The 22,168-nt window shown below is 36.3% G+C and overlaps 1 protein-coding gene across 4 annotated transcripts in view; it reads left to right on the top strand.

Moving 5' to 3' along the window:
* DIAPH3 (diaphanous related formin 3) overlaps positions 1 to 22,168 on the top strand; it is a gene marked incomplete at both ends in the record, with an annotated part of 500,946 nt that overhangs the window by 233,843 nt on the left and 244,935 nt on the right. For all 4 annotated transcript variants that reach the window (XM_080719970.1, XM_080719969.1, XM_080719968.1 and 1 more), the window contains 2 exons: positions 2,988 to 3,082; positions 8,039 to 8,140. In XM_080719970.1, the coding sequence (XP_080576096.1) occupies positions 2,988 to 3,082; positions 8,039 to 8,140 (197 nt within the window). The remainder of the gene's footprint in view (positions 1 to 2,987; positions 3,083 to 8,038; positions 8,141 to 22,168) is intronic.

Here is a 22,168-nt window from a genome sequence, read left to right as displayed (position 1 = left end):
GGAATGTCTATTTTGCCTTACTACTTGAAAAATGAAAGTGTAATTTCTGAATTCTCTATTATGTCAGAGTAATTCTCTCTTTTCAAAAATTTTCTTTCTTTTTTTTTTTTTTTGGTGGTACTGGGGTTCCTGGAAGCCCTTCTACCTCCGGGCTACACTCCCAGACCTATTTTTACATTTTTATTTGGAAACAGGGTCTCCTAAGCCAGCGCGAGTGACTGGCTTCGAACCTGCACTATCCTCCTGTCTCTGCCTCCCAAGCGCGGGGATTACAAGCGTGCGCCACCACGCCCAGCTAAAAAATTTTCTTTTAATGTTCTAACCATTTCTTTTTTTAATTATAACTGTAAATTGTGTATCTTGAAAAGGATCTGTTGTTTCTCAGAAAGCATCAGTAATTTTAAGCCATCACATTAATCTAATTAAATTTATGATCCAGATATGTCCTAATTTGCCATCTCAATTTGCTTGTTTCTGAAACTTAAAATATTACATTAATTTGTCACTTATTTTATACTCATTGGTTCATTGTAAATATACATCACAGCGAGGTTCAGAGTAATAGAAAAGTATGCACATGGTGTTCATTGTATGTTTCCCTGTGGTCCCTCCTGGTCCCTCCCTTTTCCTGTAGATAATATTTATATCACTATAGACAACTTCATATATGAGCAAAGGATTATTTGAACTGTTTCCATCATCAACTCTTCCCCTTCTCATACTCACTCCCTCCAAGCCCCTTTGCACTATTCTACTAGTGTCTCCCATAATTTTCTGAAGTTTTTTTCTCTTTAGTTTCTCTCTAGCTTTCACATATAAGTGAAAACTTAGGACTCTTCACTTTCTGTGATGGGCTAATCTCATTTAGCATAATATTCTTGAGTTTCATTCACTTTCCTGCAAATGACATTGTTTCTTTTGGCCGACTGAACTAACTGTATTTATGCATACATATATATCATCATTTGTTAATCCATTTGTTGGCAGACACCTAGGATGGTTCCATAGTTTGGCTCTTGTGAATCCTGATGCTGTTATATACATGAGAATGCATGTATCCCTCTAGTGGTCTGACTTCAGTTCCTGTGGGAAGACCCCTAAGTGGTATTACTGGGTCATGGGTGACTTCATTCCTAGTCTTTTAAGGAACCTTCATGCTGATCTATATAGCAGATTTACTAATTTGCAACCCTACAGTTTTATGTGGTTTTTTTTTTCTATTTTCTAATTTGGACCTCATGATATTCTAATTTAGATGCTTATCTGTATTTAAAGGAAAATAATATTCTGAATATTAAGACAAATTTTTTACTTTAGTTTTTGGTGCTTTGATATTAATGTTTTATGTTGTCTGATATAAATCTTTACATATTTTCCATTGATTTCTATGTTTAAGAAGTCCTTTTAAACTAGAGATGAGCTAATCTGTCATGTTAAGTTTTACTTTTTTAACTATTTTTTTTTGTAGGTACATTGTAGTCATACATCTTAATAGGGTACAAGAGAGTAGAGACATACCTGTACACATCACTAAATTAGCTCTTCCCCAATTAAGTTAAACTTTTCATTTTTTTGGTTATATTAAATCATCTATAAGTTGCTTTGTACATGTGAAGATTTACATTTTATTTTCTCTTTATTTAATATACCGTTTAAGCTTTATAGTTAATATATTTTTGCTAACTAGATAACTACTGAAAAGTTGTCCCTTTTAATTCCATAAATATTTTATCTTTAAGATTTTTTATTTTGTTCATGGGATTGAAGTATTATAGTCTCCATATTTTCTAGCACAGTTACCTTGTATTTATTTCTTATGTTCAGAAATACATGAACGAAGCTGTGATGAGAACACAGGGGCACCCTGTTTAAGGGATATGTGCTGTCCTCAAGAATAAAAAATACTGGTAAACAACCCAGTAAAGAAGCAGATCATATTTTCTGAGACTTATGAAATATAATTTATTTATATGCAATTACTTTTAGACCAGATGACATGCTTCAGTTGAATAAAATGTGGGGGATTATTGGTAGCCATTTTTGCTTGTAGTGAAGAAATGCCATCCTTTTGAACATGGAAGCATAATAGTAGAATATCGGAGTAACTAGCAATAGCATTACATCTAAAGCTGTAAAATATCTTTACATACATCAAAACCCTTGAGAAGATCATTTTAAGACTAGATATCTAGAGCCGGGCATGGTGGCGCACGCTTGTAATCCCCGTGCTTGGGAGGCAGAGACAGGAGGATCACGCAGGTTGGAAGCCAGCCACACGCGCTGGCTTAGGAGACCCTGTTTCCAAATAAATAAAAATGTAAAAATAGGTCTGGGAGAGTAGCCCGGAGGTAGGAAAAAAAAAAAAGCTAGATATCTAAGTGTAAAGAAAATGTAAATGATGCCATCCAAACCATTTGGGTATTTTTCATGGATATTTTATTTTCTAAATAATTTAAAAATTAAATGCAAAAACTTTCTCAGCATAGTGTCTACAATATTTGAGTAGTAAAGTGCTATTAGTTGGAAAAATATTAATGTAATACTTAGCAATTCTCTTAAAATGATTTTGCTTAACTATTTAGTAGGCTGGGAGATACTCTACAAGCCAATTACAAATGTTTAGACATATTATACATACATCTATTAGCGTTTAATAATTCTTTTCCATCTAATGTAATGGTTTCATGATATGCACAACATATTTTAGTTTTATATTCTATGAAAATTGGCACCCTTTCTTTGTTGGATGAAAGAAGCATTAAAAAATCAACCTTAGCACCTGCATCGTAGTACAGGATTGTTGTTTAAACACTAATTCTACAAACAGAAAAGAACATAAATGTGCTAATGAAAGTTTACCCTCTCAGTAACCTTACCAAAAGAATAAATTCTCTCATTTAATTTTATTTTTGATTTGGAAATAGAACTACATCTCAAAGTCCTCCATCACCTGATTCATTATGGACCTTTTTTCCTCTCTCTCTCAGCAATCTTCCTGAGCTCTTTTCGGGTGCCATATGAAGAAATCAAAATGATGATATTGGAAGTGGATGAATCACAGTTGGCAGAGTCTATGATTCAGGTAAACAAACAGGCACAGCTTAAATTCCAATATTTCTTTGCAAACTTCTCATTAAATAGAAATCTGTAAGTGAAGCAAAATTCTTAACCCAAATCATTCAACTGGAAAATCATTGCTGCATAATTAGTTTTTGCATAACTTCTGCATTGCCAGTAGATAAAACTCTGCATCTTCTCTTGACTGCAAACTAAATATAATGCTATCGAAATGATTACATTTTAGTTATTTTAAATGACTGTTTCTGAAATACGAATTGTTTAATTTTGCATACATGTTTTTTTAGGGGGTATAGTTAACACTGGTTGTATGTTAACCTACATTTGTTATACAGCCTTCGTAGAATGTGATTTTCTCAAACTTATAAAGTTGCATTATTATTTGGGATAGTAGATTGAGGGGTTTTCATTTAGTCACCTTTACTAACCTCTCCTAAAACATTGCTAATTCCTACTAGTACTAGAAATTGTTTGCATCGTACTCAGAATCATTCAGAAGGCTAGATAATTTTTATAATTTTAAAAACAGTATTTTTAAAAATGAATGCTACTGTAGTATGAATCACTAAATTCCACAGAGGGATTGAGCACTCTGTGTATCCTGAAAAAATTTAAAATTTGAGCATCGAAACACAAATGAATTTCTTCATTTTACCTTTGTTCTGATAAGGAAATGCTTGGATAAATGGATTTTTAGCAATAAGAAGCCAATGATTATATGTTAGTGTCATCAAGCAGTTAAATTATTTTAGATGTTTTACCACATCAATAAATGATACCTTCAGAAGTTGTTCTAAGTTTTTTTCTCCTGTCTTGTCTAAGTTTGGTAATAAACTGATTTTTTATTTATACTGTGTGTCTCAGACTCATAAACTTCGAATTTAACAGCTCTTCTTTAAGCACTTTTTTTTTCCCCCTCCAGCAGCTTTTTTATTTTAACTGAATTTTTGTCTTTATTATTGTTGATTGTGTATGTGGCTTCTTGCTGGGAGCAGATGCCAAGTTCCTTAAAGAAAATTTTTCTACTTAATACATGTTTGTATTTCTTGTAATGAGTATGTTAAATATTTACAAAGTAGATTATAACTTGATTACATGAACGTTCTGGATGATCGTGGTGGCTTTGTTGTCTGGAAAGAGAATAAAAGTCTTTTGCAGTTTTATGTCTCGTTCCTATGTAGGTGCAGCTTTGCATAATTTCTTAATGTATAGCTTTCTACTGCTGCTATAACAATTCATCACAAACTTCCTAGATTAAAATAACACAGATTTACTATTTCAATTTCTTAGTACAGCAATGTAGCTTTGGTCTCACTGCACGGAGGTCCAGGCATTCGGAGGCCTTGTCCCTTCTGTAATCTCTAGGGAAGGGTATTTATCTCTTCCATCTACTCCTGGCTGACTGTGTTCCCTTTGCTGCTGGGCCCATTCATTCATCTTCCGAGCCAGCCATCTTGCCTCTTTCTGTTCTTTACTTTCACGATGGTCTGTCTTTATTGCTTAGTCTCCTACTTTTAAGGGCTTCTGTGATGACTTTACCCAGACAATCCAGGATAATCACCCTAATTTAAGGTCAGCTGATAGCAATCTTATCTGTAACTTTATTTCCCTTTGAAATATAACAATATTTTTGTATCTTACGAGGACTACAGCCATGGAAATCTTGGGGGATGGGTGTCATTACTGTGTCGGTAACAGGAAGCCAATTTTATATGTTTGAAACCTAAAATAAAATTTGGACATATAAGATATATATATACATATATATATATGCATTACTAAAAACAATAAATATATATACTTAACTATATGTATACACTTGTGACTTACTGTGATATATATAGCTAAGAATTTTTGGCTAATTGAACTCTTAGAAAATTTTTTTTCTAATTTTAACATAAAGTGCTGCCTAGTTTGAATAGTGGGTATAATTATCATCACTTTGTAATAATCACCATTTTGGTTTGGTTTGTTCACTGTCCTGGTTGAAATTTTGCATATCTGGTTATTTATATATATATCATAGTTCAGTAGTATGCAATTTCTCATGCCATTTTAGCATGTCATTCTTGAGCCATTTAAAATAAACACATAAAAATAAGACTTGGGTCCATCAGACTATGATTGATTTCTGGCATGTATTTCATTGTAACCACCATGTTAAGGGCATTTTATTAGCTTCTATTGGATTGAGACCTCATTTTGAAATTTATATTTTGCCATGATAAATGATAGTTGCATGTATAATTATATAGGCATAGCATTTTTAAGATTGGTTTAGAATCAGAGAATGTGGGAGTATATTTTGTGTGTTGTGCAGTGGAAACAAGGGTACTTAAGGGTGAATAGGCATGGCTATAGGAAAAATTTGCAGATTTGTATGGAAAATATAGTGCCAGGCAGTGGATGTGGCTGTAATGACATTGTAAAATGTGAGGAGAAAACTCGGTGTGTTTGCACAACTTCTGGAATTTTGTTGCCCAGGAGCTTAAGATTTGTGAAGGGCATGGGAAATTTATTGAGGGGGAAGAATGAAAGGTTGAGTCTGTATTCATACAGATAATAGGATATCATACCAGAATGCAAGAATGATAAAATGAAAAAGCAAATTTCTGGTGTAAAATTAAATTTTAAATATAAACTGAAATTATTCATGGAAATTTGATGGTCATCTGAAGGGATTCTAAAGAAATTCAGGGGACTAATGTCATATGTAACTTTGAAAATCCAGCTGTCAATGAAAGTGGTTAAAAGAAATTGTAACCCTGGCATGATGGCACATGCTTATAATCCCAGCATTCAGGAGGCTTAGACTGGAGGATCGCTGTTCCCAAACAGCCTCAGCTACTTAGCGAGGCCCTTTGCAACTGAGTGAGACCCTGTTACAAATATAAAAACACTAAAACGTAGGGCTAGGGGTGTAGCTCAGAATTAAATGCCCCTGGGTTCCATGCCCAGTACTACAAAAAAAAAAAAAGAAAGAAAAGAAAAAAAAAGGAAATGTAAATTGTAAATATCTTTGTCTTTTGGTCTCAGTCATTCCCACTAAGGGAAATATCTATTTTTCAGGAAAATTATATGCTTTTATTTTTGTTCACTTTCCTTGTATTAACAGTGAATACATTTTCTAGTTGATTTTTTTTTTTTTTTTTGGTACTGGGGATGGAACCCAAGGGCATTCTACTTAGGAGCTATGCCCCCAATCCTATTCTTTGTTCTTTATTGTCTCACTGAGTTGCAAAGGACCTCACTAAGTAGCTGAGGCTGGCTGAGAACCAGGATCCTTCTGTCTCAGTCTCCCAAAGGCAGGGATTACCAGCATGTGCCACAATGCCCAGCTCTAGAGGTAAAGTTAAATTGCCATGTCTTGTTTCTGGCCAGTCAACCATGTTTTTCGAAGGTACACAGTGAGTCAGCAACATGCTTTTTGATCTAATTACTTTTGATGCATAACAGTCTCTAACACTATTGTTTTTTTTTTTTTTTAATTTTGGCGGTACTGGGAATGGAACCTAGGGACATTCTACATCTGAGCTACAACCCCAACCCTATTTTTAATTCTTGTAACAGGGTCTCACTGAGTTGCAGAGAGCCTCACTGAGTAGCTGAGGCTGTCCTCGAACCGTGATCCTCCTGTCTCAGCCTCCCAAATGCTGGGATTTAAGCTTGCGCCACTTCTAACACTATTTTTAACTAATGATACCCTTGGAGTTTTTTTCTGCCAGTAAATAGTATAACATGCTATAGCATTAATTATAATTTGTACTCGATTTTGGGCTTGCACATGATTTACTGACATTGTAATTTGAAATTGTGAGCACCAGCCACTCTTTTCTTCTCTCTAATTTTAATATCATTACATTAACTAGCTATAACATGGTTACGGTTGATTATATTTTGATGCAGAGGACTGTGTAGACATTTTCCAAGGGATTGTTTAATCATTTAAGTTGTCTGGAAAGCATAATTACATGTACTCCCCTGATCTTTCTCTTGTTTAAGTGTGTGGCTCGGAAAAGCTGCATGGATAAGGAGAAAAGTCAAGGGATGTGTGGTTTCCAGATACAGATGATAGGGACAAAGGGCTTTTTAAGCCATGGACATTTGGACACTTCAGTTACTAAAGTATCTTTTTATATGCTTTTGTTTTGCTTTTTAGTGGTACTGGGAATTGGTCCTAGAGGGGGACATATTACCTCTGAGCTACACTACCAGTCCTTTTCTTATTTTTTTTTTTTTTCTTGTAACAGAATCTCCCTAATTGCTGAGGTTTTCACCACATTGGTGAGGCTGGCCTCTGACTGGTAATCCTCCTGTCTCAATCTCCCTAGTGCTGGATTCCATTTCTTGTGTTTGACACCTAGCCTGGCTCTTTATAAACTTTTTTTTTTTTGTCTCTATTTTTCTATATCTTCAATGCCTATTAGATTTTCTTTCACATTAGAAAAGTTACTTTGTTTTAGAGCTATCTGCAGTTTTTTATTAAAACATAATCTTATTGGTTAATTCTTCTAATCACTCATTTAATCCCCTCGATTCCTATTATTTCCTTGCCTTTTAATAGAAATGCAATTTATTTGCCTAAGTGACTAAAATCTGTTAGTGTGTGCCTGAAATTTGTTCCATTTAGACCCCTAAAGCTGAAATGTCAAATGAACCACATTTATCCAGGTAAGAAAGCTGATCTTTGGTGTAGGTTCAGTTCTTCTTTCTCAATTATAAGCTAATTAAATAAACATTCAGTGGTGTTTGGCTTGAATATATAATAACTCTGAGATAGAGAAAAGAAAATTATTTTCTGAATGCAGAGAATGTTGAAGGCCTAAGTGTAAGAGAAGTTATCTAGAAATAAAACAAACGATTAACTTTTTCAACTTTTTTTCTTTCTGTGGTTTTTTAATTTTTCTCAAAATCCAGAAGTACATCTAGTGAAGATACTTTCTTTTGGTTTTAATTTTAGAACTTAATAAAGCATCTTCCTGATCAAGATCAATTGAATTCATTGTCTCAGTTTAAGAGCGACTTTAACAACCTATGTGAACCCGAGCAGTTTGCCGTTGTGGTAAGTACCATCAGTGTGAACACTCTTCCTACGGGATTTTCATACTGTATAAAACTGAAGAACATATAAGGCTTTTCCTCACACTTGCCTGAATGCATCTAATGTTTATCTGACTTTTTTTTTGGTGGTGCTGGGGTCCCTGGAAGCCCTTTTATCTCTGGGCTACACTCCCAGACCTATTTTATATTTTTATTTGGAAACAGGGTCTCTTCAGCCAGCACTGCTGGCTTGGAGCCTGAGCCATCCTCCTGTCTCCGCCTCCCAAGCACGGGGATTACAAGCGTGCGCCACCACGCCTGGCTAATCTGACTTTTTTTTTTTTTCAACTTGAGGCAATTCATGAGACATCTTGATTTAAAATAATGTATCAAAACTTGATTCTTAAATGAAATTCAAAGGGCTTTCTAAAAGTGTATTTTTGTGTGTTCTCTAGTGTCAAAATGTAAAATAAAATTGTATTTCTTAAAGATACATTTGTGGCTTACTTTAAAGCTATGCATTCCAACATACTACAAGAGTAGCTGCAGCTTCTTTTTTTTTTAATCACTTATTTGAGTTCATCTCCTGGTTTTGACTCTGGAATTAGAAATACAGTTTCTCAGCAATGATGGTAAAAAATAATATTCATTAAAAAAATCTTTGAGGCACCTTGATAATATTATTCCAACCTTTTTATGGAAATTGTGGTCCAAAGAGGTGAAAAGATTTGCTAGTAGAATAAATTGCATTATAACGTAAAACTAAGATTTTTATCAAAACTTTTTAATCCTACCATCAAACTATCACTTTTATGTTGCTTATACCAGTTATCATAATGATACTTTGAAGTGGTGATTTTTTGGAAATCGTTTTTATTTTCCAGTTCATCTTCAGTTTTGTTACCAAACTCTAGTACCAGGATGGAATTGTGTTTGGTAGGATCTTGAAGATTTGGGTTGTCTAGGTTATTGGGTAGATCTGCACTCTATTAGATATACCGTAGGCATTTACTCTTAAACTTCTTCCTTATACTCTTAAGCCGACACTACTAGTCACTACGTATAAAGTTCAAAGATCTGAAAATAGAACAAAGAAAAGGTACAAGGTTTTTATTTATTTTTACAGTCTTATACTTTTTATTGTAAAACTTTTTAATTCAGTATCTTAAAAAAAACCTCTTCAATTTTTATACCAGCTCTCCAGGTTATTGTCCTCTTACACCTTTTCCACATTTCCTTGTTTGTTTCATGTTGCATTATTGTTTGCTTTTCCTTTTTCTTTTCCCTTGAGGTACTGGGGTTTGAATCTAGGGGTGGTCTACCAACTACTCACTGAGTTACATCCTCAGCCCTTTTAAATTTTTTATTTTGAGACAGTCTGAGTTGCTGAGGCAGCCTTTAACCTGAGTAGCTGGGATCACTTTTGTCTTTCTCTTGAACCTTGCTTGATATTTCACTTGCCGTGTCTCACAAATGAGAATAGGTGAGTAAAGGAGAATTTGTAACACATTTTTAATCACAGACCATCGTGTTGATTTTTGTCCATATATTGCAGCTCCTGAAATATGTGCGATTATAATTTTGAAATATTTTATGTATATAAAATCTCAAACACATGCTAGATATGAAAATGTCTATTAGCAAGGGACTTCTGATGTTGTATGTATTATGTAAAACGTTTAAACTTCTATGTTCCAATCATTCACAGAAACAGCTAATTTGCTCCTATTTTACAGGTATTTGCAATAGTCGGGATATGTTCTATTTTGAAAATCTAGAATTCATGACGAAAGAGCTATGGTTTATAAATACTCTACTTGTAGGGATCATAAAGTTAAAAATATTTGGAAAAAACAGTTCTTGAGGACATATTTTTTATTTTAAGACCGAAATGGATCACTTTTATTTCAGGGTCTCTCAACTCTAATTTGATCTGAATTTTGCAGATTTCATGTCAGATTATATTTGATTGTAAATGGAATTTAATGTGGAAATTCAGAGTCAGTAAGCTCAATATGAGGAGGGAGGGGAGAGGAAATGGGGTTGGAATTGGGAAAGGGGTAATGAGTGATATGTGCATGTATGCCTCTACCATTTTGTACCTCTTTAAATATATGACTACAATGCACCGATGAGAAAGTTAAAAAAGATGCAAATTCTCCCCTAAAATGCAAAAGAAAATATTTCCTCTGGATAATAAGATGTTTTAGTCACTTGATGTATATAATTATTATCGGACACATTGTGAAAACTAAGGGGAAAGATAGCAATGTATAACATAGTCTTTGCACCATTCTTAGTCTGGCTCCTTCTACTTACTTGATTCCTTACCCTTACTTTCCTTTCCTTCTAGGGAAGCTTACTTAAAGCTCCACATAGTAAGAAGTAACCAAAAACATATGGGAAAAGCATGTTAAACAGTGACTAATGGCTGAAATTTTCTGTTCTTGACCAATAGCTCAATTTTATTTTGCTTGTTTTTCAAAGAGTGATACATTTTCAGTATATCAACAGTATATCAGTAATTCCATATTTTGGTGAGTTTTTGGAATTGAGTATAATTACTCTGAATTTTTTCTATAAGATTCTCATTATACTAATTTCAGTTTTAAAATACCAACTTTTAAAAATTATGCTTGTATATCCAGGTGTGGTGGCACATACGTATAATCCCAGTACTTGGGAGGCTGAGACAGGGGGATTGCAGGTTCACAGCCAGCTTCAACTACTTAGACCCTGCACAACTTAGTAAAATCCTTATTCATAATGAAGAATAAAAAAATAAGGTTGAGGATGTAGATAGAATGCCCCTTGGTTCAATCCCCAGTACTGCAAAAGAAAAAAAAAAGTATCAAAGATGAGTAATCAAGTTATGGTGAACTTGAGATTTCTACAAGACACTTTTCTTGCCCATAAAACACTTTTATTTTTTATTCAGCCTAGATTGTAAAGTACTAGGCATTTCTACCTGACTTATCAAAGAATCACAACAAAGACTTAATCACACATTGGTCTAGCCTTAGTCTATCCCACACTCACGGAAGGCCCAGGCATGCCCCTTCATTTGTTTCTCACTCGTGCTAAACTTAATTTTAGCTCTGTTTTATCTTTAGGTTTTATAGGCAGATGCTATGATTTATAGCACTTTTCCACTGACAAAAATTAGTTAAAAATTGACAGTTATGTGACTGCCCAGTGAGATTAACTTTGTTCTCTTGTACAATTATAATTATGTAAACTTATTGAGCCATCTGAATTAAGATTTCTTAGAAATTGTGTTGTCTTTTAAGACATATATACTGAGACCTGAGCTGATGGATAAATTCACTGAAGTTGTTTGCATTATTTAACTTTAATTCTCCACAGAAATATATACGTTGTTACATATATTGTAAATACATTATCCACAGAAATATATATGATGAATATATACACATGATGCAGCTCTATCAGAACATTGATATTTATCTCCATTATTTTTTTCTCTGAGAGTCACACATCCCATGTTTTAGTAACCAGTGTCTAAATTCAATTTGAATATATTAGAAATCTGCAAATTAGAAATATTCTCCCTTTATCATGTTTTAGTTACAACTTTCTAAGGCTCTATGTTATACAAGTTTACATGAAAAAAATATATATGTGCATATATGTATATATATGTATATATATAATATATAATATATATTATATATATATATATATATATATTATATATATATATATTTTTTTTTGGTGGCACTAGGGTTTCTGGAAACCATTCTATCTCCCAGTACACTCCCAGGCCTAGTCTGTATATATATATTTTTTATTTGGAAACAGGGTCTCTTAAGCCAGCAAGGCTGGCTTTGAACCTGCGCAATCCTCCTGTCTCTGCCTTCCAAGCACGGGATTACAAGTGTGTGCTACCACCACACCCGGCTTAGAAGATTTATAGGTTAGCACTTCTTGATCTTTTGACCAAGATCAAAGGTAATACCTGTGCTTATTTGAAGTATTAGGTCAATTATGATTAAACTGTATGTCTTTGAAGCTTTCTTTGAATCACTACGTTATTTGATTTGTCTGTTTTCTCCAAGTTTCCCATTATATACAGTTTATTTGCATTTGTTCCTTAAAATTGGAAACAAAATTCTTAAATGGAATATCTTTTCTTCTCCAAATGAGTCCTAAATGTACAAGTAGTAGATATGCCTACCGCCCTGGTACTAAGGACTTAGTTGTTCATCTGATTTTTTTTTTTTTTTTAAGCGGTACTGGGGTTGGAACCCAGGGGCTTTTCTACCTGTGGGCTATAGTACCAGACCTATTTTATATTTTGTTTAGAAATCGGGTCTCACTAAGTTGCAGAGAGCCTCACTAAGTAGCTGAGGCTGGCTTTGAACCTGTGTGATTTTCCTGTCTTATCCTCCCAAGAGCTGGGATTACAAGTTTGTGCCACCATGCCTGGCCATCTGATGTTTAGTAATCTATGGACCTCATTACTAGACATGGACCCATTTGCTAAGGACAGCTCTCAGGGTGTTTTAGAGCTGGCCCTCCACATATATGGTGGTTTAGTGGCAGTGATGTACCTTTGCTTGTTTTTTTTTTTTTTTTTTTTTTTTTTTTTGTGGTGCTAGAGATTGAATCCAAGGCATTGGACATGCTAATTATGCACTCTACCTCTGAGATAGAACCCCCAGTCATAAATTTTTAATATTTTTAATTTTTAAAAACTGATTTTAAAGATTAACTGACAGTTAAAGAGTCTTTCATGCTTATTGAGTACAGTGTGTTGTTTTGGTATATATACACATTGTACAGTGATGAAGTCAAGCTAGTGAGCATGCCCATGCCCTCAAGCATATACCATTTTATGTAGTAGCCACAATTGCAATCCTCTCTTTCACATATTTTTGAAACATAAAATTGAAAATCCAATAATGGAAATTCAGTGCTTTGAATATTCATGCTATTATTGACTTGTTTTTGTAGATGATCATATTTTATATTTCATATATTCTAGAAAATGTTGGTATATGAAAACATAAAAATTTTTAGTAAAACTGTCATTCAATGCTAGGAGACCAAAAGGTTTTGGCCAAGTGGTATTTTAGCGGGGTACTCTAGCTGGTCTGTGTCTTTTGTTGCTTGTAATCAAGACAGTTCACATGCTGTTTTAACTCATTGTTTTAGTTTCTGGCAGAGGACACTGAATATTGACTAATGTGCTTAATTTGAAATATTATTTTCCCTGGGCAGTTTATGACAAAGTTTTTAAAAGAAATTGGCTTATATTTTGGACGCAGTTGTCTTTTGTTTTATTCAACTTAAATTTCACCAACAGATTAAGAAATAAAAAATATTTTTTAGAAATCATCACTAATTGGATCAGCTACCTCTTACCTGTTCTTGAGTTCTTAACTTCCCACTTTAGCCCCAACATCTCTCATCCATCCTCCCACCCCAAATATTGCCTACTTACCAGAGGTTGATTTCCATGGAGTAGAACCTGACTGCAGTTGCATGACTGCAGTTTTTATATTTGCAGGGTTTCTTTTTTTTCTTTTTTTCTTTTTTTGGTGGTACTGGAATTCCTGGAAACCCTTCTATCTCTGGGCTACACTCCCAGACCTATTTTATACTTTTTATCTGGAAACAGGGTCTCTTAAGCCATCGTGGCTGGCTTCGAACCTGCATGGTCCTCCTGTCTCCGCCTCCCAAGCCCGGGGATTACAATCATGCGCCACCACGCCCGGCTGCAGGATTTCATTGATCAGTAACCCACTAGGTAAAAATCACTGTGTTCATAGTAGCATGGTTTAAATGTGTGAGAAATGACTTATGTAATTATTTAGTCGGTTCAGAAGATTTCCTGAAGTTTGGAAGAGGCCTAAAATTTGCATTTAATGCTTGGTGTACTAGACTTCTTTTGATTAAAAATTCTAGGATTTTGTGTATTTGTCTATTTCTGTTGAACTGCCTGTTCTTCAAAGGAATCAAGCTTTCATAGGAAGATTTAATCTAACCACTGTCCTATTTGTGTACTGTATTTTGGTCTGCTACCATTTGGTGTCACTGTAGGGCAGGCCTTTTAAACTTTGTGCAATAGAGACCTTCTTTTGCTATTCTTTAAATGAAGAAATGGAGGAAGTTTATATCTTTCTGCATTAAACTATGTCCTGTGTCAAAATACACCATAATAGACTTTTGCAAAATATTCAAATAACAAAAGTATTGAATGCACTATGAGGGTCCCCTGTTTCCAACTATCGCACTTCATTTCACACAAATTGTCATTCTTAACAGTTGGATTTCTGTTTTTTTGTATTTACCACTGTGTGTGTATTCATATGAACAATTTAAATACATTGTTCTGAGGTTATATTTGCCATTTATTTTGAAGATTTCTTTTTCATGGGCTGTTTTTTAAACATGTTTTGTAGTATTTTATAACCTATACTACAACTTTTCCTTTCAGCTATCCTCTTAATGAAGGGTGGTTATTTGCTTCTCTCTGGTTCTATAAAAAGTAATCCTACATACATCTTTATGTATGTATTCAAAGGTAGTGTGTCATAATAGTTATGAGCACGGTCCTGCTTTAAATCCTAGCTTAAGCTGTACGTCTCAGGAGCTGTATGATCTTGGGTGATTATTTCTTTTGCTATACCTCAGTTTCTTATGAATTGGTAGCCTGGTAAGTTTTCTGTTGCTTTGGTAACAAATTACCACCCACTAGTGGCTTAAAGAAAACTCTAGATGAAGATGAGTAGTCTATACTGGTTTACAGAGTAACAGTCCTGCTGAGGGCTCCAGGCAGAGAATTTCTATCCTGGCCTCTCCAGCATCTGCAGGCTTCCTTTATGTCTTGGCCCAAGGTCCAGTTTCATGCTTACTCCTGCTTTTCCCGGGATCTTGTTCTCTGAACCTCCTGCTGCCCTCTTAAGAGTCTGTGATGATACTGGTCCTACCTAGGTAGTCTGGAATGACCTCGCCATTTGTGAAGTCTTATCGTATCTGTAAAGCCCATTTTCAGATGTTTTGGAAATTATGATGTGGATATCTTTGGAGAAATATTCTTTCTATCACTGGGACAATAATAGTACCTGCTTACATTGCATTATTCTGCATATTAAATAAATTGGTATAGTAGATATGAATAAATTATCTTGAATTCATAAGTTTTTTATGAAGGTTAGCCTTTGTTACTATTTTCTGTAGAAAATAGTTCCCAGAATTTGAAATGCTAAGTCAAAAAGATGTGCATGCACTTGTATGTGTGTTTGTGTGTTTAGGTGTTCTACGTCAAAACAATACCTCCTGCCCTACATTATTTTTTTATTTTAAAACACGGTCCCACTCTATTGCTGAGGGATTCAGTTGCTGAGTTTGTGCTCCACCCTGTGATGTCCCTGTCTCAGCCTTCCAAATACTAGGATTGGAAATATGCACCACCACACCGGCCAGAAGGTTTTTTTTTTTTTTTTTTTTTTTTAAATTGTAGTTACCACTAATTTGCTCTTCCAGGAAATATGAGAATTTATGTTTTTATGAATTATATAATTGAGACTTTTCTTTGTAGACTGCCAACAATACTTAATATTTTGGGGCTTATATTTCCTGGTTATTAATGAAACTAAAGTTATATATGTATCCATTACCTACGTCTTTTAGAATTGTCTGTTAATATTTATTTTCCTATTGTTTTTTTCTTTCTATATGATATTCAGAAGCTCCTTGTGTAACTTTGCTGTAAATGTTTGCAATATTACTGGCTCTCACTTGCCTTTCCTCTTTTATGATGTCAGCTGTACCTTAGAATTTTGAAGTTTAGTTTTAAAAGCAAATTGAGACAAGAAACATGTCACTGACAAGGAAGTTTTCTGTTTATAGCACACAGTTGGTCCTTTTTAACTAATAGGAGCACAAAAAATAGCAATTGGTCAATTACTTCTTTAGTTTGATAATAATGGAGAATCTTGAAAAGATGCAAAATGAAGAATGAAATTACATTAACCATCCTTCACAGAGGTCCTGACTTCCTTGTTATTTCCTATTAACACTCACATAGAAGCCAGTTCGTTGAAAAGCATTAGGCATTAATAAAAAGCTTCATTCAAGTATTATAGACATATAATAATAAATGATATATGAAGACTTAATTACTTTTGTCATGTGAATAAATCTATGAAATGTTCACCACAATCAAGATATAACCTCAGTGTTTCTTTATGCCCTCTATAAATCCCCCACTTTCCATCACAGTAGGTTTTTCTTCCTTTCTCTCTCTTCCTCTGGTGCTAGGGATTAAAACAAGGGGCATTCTACCTCTGAGCTACACTCCCAGCCCTTTTTTTATTTTATTTTATTTATTTTTTTAAATTTTTTATTGGTGCACTGTATTCATACATCATAGTGGGATACAAACTTTTGTAGACATACATGCACACATTGCCCAGTCAGTCCCCACTCAATCCCCACCCGATTCCCTCCCCATCCCTCCCCATCCCTCCCTCCAATGCTTGGCTTAGTGGTTGACATCTAGTATTATAGCAATTTATCCAAAATTAAAATTGATAATCTCACATAACAGTTTAATTTGTCTGATACCAAGCTTTTGATGACTTAAAGATAACATTTCAATATTTCTTTTTACTTTCTTACCAGAGAATATTTTTTTCTATTATTTTTTAGGTGAAACTATCATATATTTATATATTTATTTTTCAGAAAAAAAATCTATCCTAATATGGAACATGGACTCTAGATACCCAAAACGATCTTGAAAAAGAACAAAGCTAGAAGATATATATTTTCTGATTTCAAACCATATAAAGCTACAATAATTGAAACAGTGTAGTACTATTCTAAAGGCAGATATATAAACCATTGGAGTTAAATAAAAGTCTAGAGCTAAATTCTTCCCTATATTGTCAAGTTATTTTTGACAAGGTTTCCACGAACATTTGGTGGTGGAAATAATAATCTTTTAACTAAATATTGTTGAAAATAGTAATTACATGAAGAAGAAGAATATTGGATCCTTACCTAACACCATATACAAATATTAACTCAAAATAGATAAAAGACATAAATATAAATCTTAAGACTATAAACTTTTAGGAGAAAATCTGGGTCATAAAACCTCACAACATTGAAATTGGTAGTGATTTCTTGGATATGATTTCAATGGCACAGGCAACAGAAGAGTATACAAACTCCCTAAAAAATAAAAAAAAAAAACTATTGTTTATCCAAAGACAATGTAAACAGTTAAAAGTTACTAATAGAATGGGAAAAAATATTTCCAAATGCTCTATCTGAAGGTATATTAATATTCCAACTAGAAATCCTAAAAATTAACAACAATAAAGGCAGACAATACCCTTTAGAGATAGGTAAAAGACTAACATAAACAATGAATCTCCACAGATAACCAATCTTAGTTGTCTGTTGGATGGAAACTCTTGTTTCTCTGGTTCTGGTGTGTGTTACCTATTTCTTCTTTGTAGTTAATCTCTTTGAGTATTTTCTCTAGCGCTGGTTTTGAAGACATAAATTCCTTGAGTTTCTGTTTGTCATGGAAGCTTCTTATTTTTCCATCTAATTTGATAGAAAGTAAGGCTGGGTAGGAAATTTTTGGCTGGAAGTTGTTTTCTTTCAGAGTTTGGAATATGTTACTTCAAGCCCTTCTGGCTCTCATGACTTGGTTTGGGAAGTCTGGAGTGATTCTAATTGGTTTGCCTCTGAATGTCACTTGGCCCTTTGCTTTTGTTGCCTTTAAGATTCTCTGCTTGGCTTCCACATTGGTCATTTTGACAATTATGTGGCGTGGGGATCCTCTTCTCCGATCCTGTCTAAAGGGAGTTCTATAAGTTTCCTGGACCTGTGTATCAACCTCTTGCTCTGTGTTTGGAAAATTTTCTGCTATTACTTCCTTGAAGAGATTGTTGATCCCTGTGGTTTCACTTTCTTTTCCCTCCTCTATTCCAATTATTCTTAGGTTAGCTCTCTTAAAATGGGCCCATATTTCTTCAATATCAGATTCCTGCTGTCAGATATTTTTTTCTAGATTAGAAACTATGCGTTCATTTTTGGAATGATCATCTTCTAAGAGCAAGATTCTGTTCTCCATGTGGTCTAATCGGTTGTTTGTGCTTTGAATTGAGGCCTTTACATCATTAATTGCATCCTTTATCTCTTTTTGGCTCTCTGAGTTCTTTTCGAAGCACCTCTATTATTTCTACAGTTATTTTCCTGATTTGATCTTCTAGAAATCTCTGATTTTCTGTTTTATCGGGTTCTGATGTTGTTGGGTTGTGGGCATTCATTGCTCCAGTATTATTCCTCTTTCCCATGATTTCGGAAGTTTGTGCCTTCTCTGGGTTCTTCCCTTGGGTCTCTATGACTTCACTTAAGGTGCTCTGGATCTCGAGTCTGTAGTATCTCAGACCCCACTACTCCTTTACTAGGTTGTATCACAGAGTCTCCCACCCTGGGAGTCGATAGAGGCTGCTTTAAACTATGGGGGGTGCCAGGGTGCACGTTCTCCTATGGTGTGATATCTCTGCCACCGCCACTCCCCCACTGGGTCAAGTCCCATAGAGTACAGTACTGGGATTTCTCCTCTGTGGCCCGCAATTTGACTCACTGTTCTTGAATACGCAGATGTAGCTGTACTGGTCTCAGTGAATTTGCTGCTGCTGCCGCCGGTGGCAATATGGCGCCGCTGCTATGCCCTCGGCCGTGAGGCTGGCTTATTTCTTCTTGGTTTTGATTTCCACTCTGAATCCCTGCAGCGTGTGCTGAGCTCAGCCACTGGGAGCTTTAGTTTTACCTGCGCCGAGAAATCCCGCCTGGCTGTTCCGCAGCGGCTCACCTCGGCTTGCTATAGCCGTCAGGTGAACTCACCGCTGCCGCCGGGTCCTCGGGCATGAGGCCGGTGTATCTCCTCTGTGGCTCTGAGCTCTGTTCTCAGTCCGCTTTCTCTCTGGAGCCTGGTGATTTTTTTTGTTTCTCTGGTGATGGTGTTTTCTGGCTATGAAAGGCACTGATTTTGTGGTACTGGAGATTGGTTGTTAGCGGGGCTCTTAAGCCCCGCTTTTCTCGGTCGCCATCTTCCCAGAAGTTCTTATTTTATTTTCAAATAGGGTCTTTCTAAGTTTGTTCAGGGCCTCACTAAGTTGACAAGGCTGGCCTTGACCCTGCAATCCTCATATGTCAGCATCCAGACTATGGTGACTACAGGCATGCACCACCATGCCTGGCATGTCTTTGAAGTGATTATGTCTATCTCTCCCCACCTCATATCATTTTTTTCCAGCATGCTTCACTTTTACTAAATATTTTGCCATCCTAAGAAGGAGCTTTTCTTCCTCTATCGATATGTTTTTTTTGGGGGGGGAGGTTCTGGGGGGCAACCCAGGGGCTCTCTACCTCCAGGCTATACTCTCAGACCTATTTTATATTTTATTTAGAAACAGGGTCTCACTACAAGGCCGGTGCTGGGGTTTCCGAGGCCATGATCGGAGCCTGCTTAGGGGTTAGGCCGGTGCCGGGACCAGCAACCTGCATTGGAGCCTGCCGTGAGGCAAGGTCGGTGCCGGGGCCTCCGAGGCTGGGATTGGAGTCTGCCAAGGGGTTAGGCCAGTGCCGGGACCAGCGGCCGGCATCAGAGCTTTCCGTGAGGCAAGGCCGCTATTCAGGCCTCTGAGGCTGGGATCGGAGCCTGCCAAGGGGTTAGGCCGGTGCTGGGGCCAGCGAGGCCGGGATCAGAGCCTGTCATGAGGCAAGGCTGGTGCTGGGGCCTCCGAGGCCGGGATCAGAGCCTAGTGAGGGGTTAGGCCGGTGCCGGGGCCACTGGCCAGCATCGGAGTCTTCCGTGAGGCAAGGCCGCTATTGAGGCCTCTGAGGCCGGGATCGGAGCCTGCCAAGGGGTTAGGCCAGTGCCGGGGCCAGCAGCAAGCATCGGAGTCTTCTGTGAAGCAAGGCTGCTACTGAGGCCTCTGAGGCCTGGATCGGAGCCTGCCGAGGGGTTAGGCCGATGCCGGGGCCATTGGCTAGCATCAGAGCCTGCCGTGAGGAAGGCCGGTGCTGGGGCCTCCGAGGCCGGGATTGGAGCCAGCTGAGTGTTTAGGCCAGTGCCAGGGTCAGCGAGACCAGAATCAGGGCCTCCCACGAGGCAAGGCCACTGCTTGAGCCAGCGAGGTCTGGATCAGTCCACCAGGTAGCCAGGCCACAACTGGGGCCGTCAAGAGTGGGATCGGTAATTTCAAAGCGGCATGCACAGATAAATATCGCATAAAATTAAAACCAGATGCTTCCCCTAATCAGCAATAACTAGGAGGAAAGGGGCAACAGGAAGTGTTCGAGCTATAGAAAGGGCCCTATAGTTAAGCAATTAAGGTGACCAATCAGAGGGTATGGAATAAGGGAGGATGAAGCCTTTTTAAAAAGCAGGAGGTACATAAACTTATGTATCAAAGTTAATAACCAAACAAGCATGGGATCGAGGGAATGGGATGGGGACTGGATGAGAGCTAATTGGATGATGTGTTTGTATATCCTCTCAAGTCTTGTATTCCAATGTGATGTATGATTACAATGCACCAATAAAAATAAATTTAAAAAAAAATTTAGGACAAGCCACCCTGGCATTTAAGGGAAAAAAAAAAAAAAAGGGTTTCACTAAATTGCTGAGATCCTCACTAAGTACCTGAGGCTGCTTCGAACCTGTGAGATCCTCCTGTCTCAGACTCCCAAGTGCTAGGATTACAAGTGTGCACCGCCACGCCCACCTTAACAATATGCTTGTATTTTATTTCTTTTCCCTGTGAGGATTTTTTCTGTAAAGCTTACCATACACTTCTATTATTTCATACAAGCTTTAGGACCTTCTTTGTTATCATAGAACCCTGTGAGTATCTCTAAATATCTCCTATTATATTTGAATATTAGTGTTACTTTATAAGACACTGTTCATTTATACTGACAGGCTAGTATATACAATCTGCTATGCTGTTATTTTTTTTGTGTGTGTGTGGGTGGGGGGTACTGGAGATGAAACCCAGGGGCATTGTACCTCTGAGCTAGATCCCCAGCCCTGTATTTTAGTCATTTTATTTTTGGAACAGTGTCTCACTGAGTTGTGAAGGGCCTCACTAAGTAGTTGAGGCTGTTCGCAAACTGTGATCCTCCAGTCTCTGCCTCCTGAATGCTGGGAGTACAAGAGTGTGCCACCACACCCGGCCCATACCTGGATTTAAACTTGCCTTTATGCTAGGCAAGTGCTCTACCTATGAGCTACTCTCTCAACCCTTTTATTTTTTATTTTAAGAGAGTCTTGCCATGGTGTCAAGATTGGCCTCAAACTTGTGATCTTCCTGCCTTAGCTTCTCAGATAGCTGGGCTTTGAAACAAATACCACCACACTTGGGTTCTTCTTTATATAGCATGTCTTCCAGCTATTTGATGCCCACATAATAATGTTTAAATGAATCATGGAATAAGAGCTAAAGAGACAATAATCAGAATGAATTATCAATCATAAAATAAAATGTTTTTATGCTCACTTTTTTAAAGGAAAATTGATTACTTTTAAGATAATTATTTTATTTCTGACATGGTATCAAGGAAAACAGGTATTGAACAGGATATGTTTGGAAAGAACTGATAATTTCCTTAGGTAATGCTTTTTAATACACTAATGTAAGTTTGCTTACTTGGTCATCTAAGTATGTGCTGCAATATATAAGCAGAACTGAAACTCTTGCTAGACATTTGATTTTTGAATAACAATTCCAGGATATGCCCTTGAATTAGCATTTTGAAATATTGAGCCAAATTAGAGCATATACTTGTTTATGACACAAAGTTCAAATTGTCATTGTCATCAAGGTAGACAATATTTGGATTGTTCCTTTTTATTCTTTTCAAAAATTTTTATTGGTGCACTGTAGTCTTACTGTACATCTTAGTGGAGAACAAGAAGCATACATGCCCATATTACTTTAGCCCTTCCCCAATTCTCACCACATTCTCTTCTCTTTCTCACCTTCTCATGTTT

This window comes from Muscardinus avellanarius (assembly GCF_963383645.1).
Source record: "Muscardinus avellanarius genome assembly, chromosome: 2".
Taxonomy (NCBI): domain Eukaryota; kingdom Metazoa; phylum Chordata; class Mammalia; order Rodentia; family Gliridae; genus Muscardinus; species Muscardinus avellanarius.
This window is presented reverse-complemented; position numbering and strand designations above follow the sequence as displayed.